Raw genomic sequence first — 6104 nt, 5'->3', positions numbered from 1 at the left:
CGTCCAACTGGCCTCACAACCGCAGACCACGTATAACAACGCCAGCCCAGGACCTCCACATCTGGCTTCTTTACCTGCAGTATTGTCTGAGATCAGCAACCCGGATAGTTGATGAAACTGAAGAGTATTTCTGTCTGTAATAAATAAAGTTATTTTGTGGGGGGCGGGGGGGGGGGGGGGGGGGGGGTAATTGTGATTGGCTGGGCCTGACTCCCCAGTAGGTGGGCCTATGCTCTCCCAGGCCCACCCATGGCTTGTGCCCCTGCCCAGATATGTGAAATCCATAGATTAGGGCCCAATTTATATATTTCAATTGACTGATTTCCTTATATAAACTGCAACTCAGTAAAAATCATTGAAATTGTTGCATGCTGTGTTTATATTTTTGTTATGTATATATTTTTTTATATACACTTCAGCGTGCATGTGTCATCGGTGTGTACTGGGTCAGTGGCTGTTGTCCCGCTCCAAACCCACATACAGCTAGTCAGCACCTAGACCTTGCCAAACATTGTCTGTTTATATACTCACACGTTAGCAGAAAACCCCTCTGGGAGGAGCTGGTTTCCAAGAGACAAACACTAAATCAGTCATCTATCGAGCCATGCTGCTAAGCTCAGGGAGTAATCAGGGCATAAATTATAAACTGATGAGTGACATGTTCTAAGTGGGCTACTCCAGGCTGCCTGGAAGTTCTGTTTTCCTTCCTCCCCCCCTCCCTTTTCCATGTACAGAGTGAGGATAATCAGGCTGTGCTCTTCCTCAAGGCCACCACAACTGTTAACACTCTGACCTCAGATCAAACCTGTGGCAACTGGCTTAACTATTAACCATGAGACAATATGGCTGTGCAAACACTCTTCAACCAACCCTGATAGCAATGTCATGAAGGACCTATTCACTGTTGCTCTCTGCAAGAACCTGAAAACACCACTTCGGTTGTGTTGAATTGGAAGATGACAATGTTCTGTAAAACACACTTTCTGAATAATCTGGGTGTGTGAGTGTTTGCCATTTCTTACCTGCAAATCCTGCGGCAGCAACACCAAGGCCAACCGCTATCAGACTACCACCCTGAAGATACAGAAGAATATCAATACTACTACAACAATGCAGTTTCATTCATTCATTCATTCATTCATTCATTGCATGGCTGAATCACAAGCCGTTTGATTACATCACAGCATGTTACTGGGGATTGCTAGATGAATCACCTTAATGAGAACCTTGGTTCCGTTGATAATTGCTGGGATTTGCAACCATAACTTGCTCACTGTAGCTAGCAGCTAGCTATCCGCTACCTACCTAGGTAGCGTAGCTGTAAAACAGTTTGGCTAAACGGTCTGGTATTAACGTTAGCTGGCTAGCTAGCTTCAGAGTTATGTAACTAGCTAGCGCAGCTATCCACCAAAATTTCAAACCACAAAATAATCCATATACATACAAGTCTTTTGTCGATTTCTGTTTCGCTCCAGATGTTAGATTTAGGATTGTATTCAGCATATTGCTGTAACGGCCGTCGTCAGAATGAGACCAAGGTGCAGCGGAGGATGTGTTCATCTTAAATGAATTTATTCAAGAAAGAACACGTTAGACCCAAAAAAAACAAGAAACCGACAGCCAAACAGTACTGCCAGGTGCAAACACTAAACAGAAATTATTCACCCACAAACCCCAAAGGAAAAACAGGATGCCTATGTATGACTCTCAATCAGCAACAACGATCTACACCTGTTCCTGATTGAGAGCCATACACGGCCGAAACAAAGAAAACCACCAACATAGAAAAAGAAACCTAGAACGCCCACCCATGTCACACCCTGGCCTAACCAAAAATAGAGAACAAAAAACCCTCTCTATGGCCAGGGCGTTACAATTGCGCCGTTTCTCCTTCCATAGTTAGCGCGCTGGTGTTGTTCCCCAAGCTGTCACTGCAATGCCCCTGTACCTGTACCGTCACTTGAAGGACACAACTAATTTACGAATCGTCTGATGGAACAAAACCCAAGATCAATTTAAATACCATTTCGTAATCCAGAACGAACAGGTGATCTACAGGTAACTGACAAAATAAAGATAACGCTTGAGTAAATAAGGGATATAACGTATGTTGAAAGTTAATTAAGCAATTAACATTCCATCATGCTTAGGGTCATGTATACAAATCCCCAGTTGCCAATTATTTTGGCTACCACGGCTAGAAGAAGAGTTCTTAGTGACTTTGAAAGACGGGTCTCAAAGGAGGCATAAGGGATTTAACGTGTGTGTCTGTTACCAGATCTCAACCTAATTGAACATGTATGGGAAATTCTGGAACAGCGGTTTCCGCTACCATCAACAAAACACCAAATGACTGAATTTATCGTGGAAGAATGGTATCAAATAGAGTTCGACACTTACGCTACATGGCAGAATATATGCCAAGGCCTATTGAAGCTGTTCTGGCGGCTCATGGTGGCCCAACGCTCTATTATTAACATACTATGTTGGTGTTTCCTTTATTTTGCCAGTTACCTGAAGGCCCTTTCTTGCAAAACATTCTGTGGAAAAATGTTATTAATCAATGAACCACATGAAAACAAACAAATTAAATGTCATAAAAAATATACGTCATGACTTCTGCCGAAGTCGATGCCCCTCCTTGCACGGGTGGTGCTCGGCGGTCGACGTCACCGGTCTTCTAACCATCATTGATCAGTTTTTCATTTTCCATTGGTTTTGTCTTGTCTTCCATCCCCCCTGTTTCCAATCCCATTAATTACTTGTGTATTTAACCCTCTGTTTCCCCTCATGTCCTTGTCGGTGATTGTTTGTATGTTATGTTACGTGGGTTTGTGTATCGGTGTGCGGCAGGTATCCTTTACCCATTTTATTTTGTACTTTGGTTTTGGAGTTTGTTTTCCATTAAATACTCCATATTAACCAACTTGGTTTCTCCTGCGCCTGACTTCCCTGCCACCTACATACACGAATATGGCAATACATAGTGAGATAATTCATAGCAGATGGCAGCAATACATTTGTATTTACTCCTAGGGAATTGAAATCCTACAACACAATTTGTATTAAGATACAGCAATATTACTTTTTATTCAGTTGTAAAAACGATTCTACTAAACGTTTATAGTGTTGGGCTGACTGTAGGCTGTACAGTGCCTTCAGAAAGTATTCACACCCCTTGATTTTTTTCTCCACATTTTGTTGTTACAGACTCAATTTAAAATGGATTTAATAGATGTTGTGTCACTGACCTATACACAATACCTCATAATGTCAAAGTGGAATGATGTTTTGTGACATTTTTACAAATGTATTAAAATGAAAAGCTGAAATGTGTTGAGTCAATAAGTATTCAACCTCTTTGTTATGACAAGCCTAAATGAGTCCAGTAGTAAAGATTTGCTTAACAAGTTCCATAATAAGTTGCATGGACTCACTCTGTGTGCAATAAGTGTTTAACATGATTTTTGAATGACTACATCTCTGTACCCCACACATACAATTATATGTAAGGTGCATCAGTTGAGCAGTGAATTTCAAATACAGATTCAATCACAAAGACCAGGTAGGTTTCTCAATGCCTTGTAAAGAAGGGAACCTATTAGTAGATGGGTAAAAAATAAAAAGCAGCCATTGAATATCCCTTTGAGCATGGCGAAGTTATTAATTGCACTTTAGATGGTGTATCAATACACCCAGTCACTACAAATTTACAGGCGTCCTTCCAAACTCAGTTGCCGGAGAAAAAGGAAACCGCTCAGGGATTTCACCATGAGGCCAATGGTGACTTTTAAAACAGTTACAGAGTTTAATGGCTGTGATAGAAAACTGAGGATGGATTAACAACATTGTAGTTACTCCACAATACTAACCTAAATGACTGAGTGAAAAGAAGTAAGCCTGTACAGAATAAAAATATTACAAAACATGCATCCTGTTTGCAACAAGGCACTAAAGTAATACTGCAAAAATGTTGGCAAAGCACAACTTTTGGTCCTGAATACAAAGTGTTATGTTTGGGGCAAATCCAATACAACACATGACTGAGTACCACTCTCCATATTGTCAAGCATAGTGGTGGCTTTATCATGTTATGGGTATGCTTGTAATAGTTAAGGACTGGGTAGATTTTCAGGATACAAAATAAATGGAATGGAGCTAAGAACAGGCTAAATCCTAGAGGTAAACCTGGTTCAGTCTGCTTCCACCAGACACTGGGAGACGAATTCATCTATCAGCAGGACAATAACCTAAAACACAAGGCCAAATCTACTCTGGAGTTGCTTACCAAGAAGAGAGTGAATGTTCCTGAGTGGCTGAGTTACAGTTTTGACTTAAATCTACTTGAAAATCTATGGCAAGACCTGAAAATGGTTGTCTAGCAATGATCAACAACCCATTTTACTGAGCTTGAAGAATTATGAAAATAATAAATGGGCAAATGTTGTACAATCCAGGTAGGTAAAGTTCTTAGAGACTTACCCAGAAATACTCACAGCTGTAATCGCTGCCAAAGGTGATTCTAACATGTACTGACTTGTGGAATACTTATCTAATCAAGATATATTTGTGTTTTATTTTTTTGATTTGTTTTACAAAATGTTCGAATTTTTCTTACACTTCGACATTACAGAGTGTTTAGTGTAGATCATTGACAAACAATGTCAATTAAATCCATAAAAAGTCCCACTTTGTACAACAGCATTTGGAAAAGTCAAGAGGTGTGAATACTTAATGAAGGCACTGTAGTCTGTGGGTAATACTGGGAGTTAACTTTCCAATACGCGTGTCTGCCACAGGGGGTAGAGTCTTCTCCAATTTACCGTCGTCTCAGACAGTTCTGTGTGTAGCCATAAGATATAGGCTGTCATCATGGACGACCAGGGATATTATAGTAATAATAGAATCAATTATACCAATTCAGGAGTTAATCGGAGAACAAATAGGCAGCCTGGAAATAATGCATGGCAAGAGCCCGGGGATTCCAATCCTGATGTCAATGCTAACGCACCTGTCCACGCGAACACCGACCCACAAACACAGCAGGATCCAACTCAGCCTCGACAGTGAGTTGTAGCCAATAATATTTATCTACAGTAGACTATGTATTTTCCAATGTTTCAAGGGGATATTCGGGCTATACTGATATGGAAGGTTCTCTTCTGCATCAAGTTTAAGACAAATTGGGGAAAGTTTTGGAAGTATTATGTAAAAGTAAAAGTTGGGAATGTCATTCAAATTAAGAATGTATTAAATTAAGTATTTATGTAAAGTCATATTCTCCTTTGACTACAGTAAGTTTCAGTTTCATTTCATGCTCTTAATTCCTGTGAAGTGGAAGCGAAACCAGAGATTATTTTGAGGAGATGGAAAACTGCATTGCAATCATATTACGGCCTATTGTGTACGTTGGCAATGGGCCGCGCGGTGCATTCTGGGTGCTTGTCGGACAATTGGAGCTCTCCTTTCAGGAGTGAATGGGAGTCAATTGGGCGCTAGTTTAAAAACCTAACATTACTATGAATTTCGTGAACATGAAGTACACAATTACACATCTTTTGGAGATTAACTTGTTCTCTGTAATATCGTATAGCTTTGGAATCGTGACATTACGTACTTCCGAGGAAAATAAGCAGGTTTATTGACTCATACGTGATTTTGAGAACGGATTGCGTGACGATTAAATTAGCAACCGCGTGACACAGAATGACAACGTAAACGTGATTGGTCGACAGTTTGCTGGGCGGGATGTTATTGGCCATTCGTTTCTATCTCCTCCTGTCTTTAATATCTCTGGTGAAACTAGTCTATGCGCACGCATGCGCACATGAACAGACGACTGCGTTCAGTTTTGGTGTACAATAATATTGCATCTGTCTGGTAAACCCCTTGGCACAAGATTATGAGGGTTATTACACGTCAAAGTAGGGGGAGGCATTTACATTTCCCTTTCTCTCGCTTTCTCTGACTGCTTGCATCACCGCAAGGCGCTACAGAGGGTAGTGCGTAGTACGGCCCAGTACATCACTAGGGCCAAGCTTCCTGCCATCCAGGATCTCTAATACCCTGTGGTGGGCACGGCAAGCGACGTCGGAGCAAAGTCT

General features: G+C 41.0%; 1 protein-coding gene across 1 annotated transcript in view; it reads left to right on the top strand.

Moving 5' to 3' along the window:
• The first annotated feature begins 4778 nt into the window (after nucleotides 1–4778).
• The window catches only part of epsti1 (epithelial stromal interaction 1), a 14878-nt gene continuing 13552 nt past the window's right edge, over nucleotides 4779–6104 (top strand). The window contains exon 1 of the mRNA XM_029711740.1: nucleotides 4779–5066. Within this exon, the coding sequence (XP_029567600.1) occupies nucleotides 4873–5066 (194 nt within the window). The 5' untranslated portion in view covers nucleotides 4779–4872. The remainder of the gene's footprint in view (nucleotides 5067–6104) is intronic.

Source organism: Salmo trutta, chromosome 24 (genome assembly GCF_901001165.1).
Source record: "Salmo trutta chromosome 24, fSalTru1.1, whole genome shotgun sequence".
Taxonomy (NCBI): Eukaryota; Metazoa; Chordata; class Actinopteri; order Salmoniformes; family Salmonidae; genus Salmo; species Salmo trutta.
Note: the sequence above shows the minus strand (reverse complement) of the source record. Positions and strands in the feature narration are given on the sequence as shown.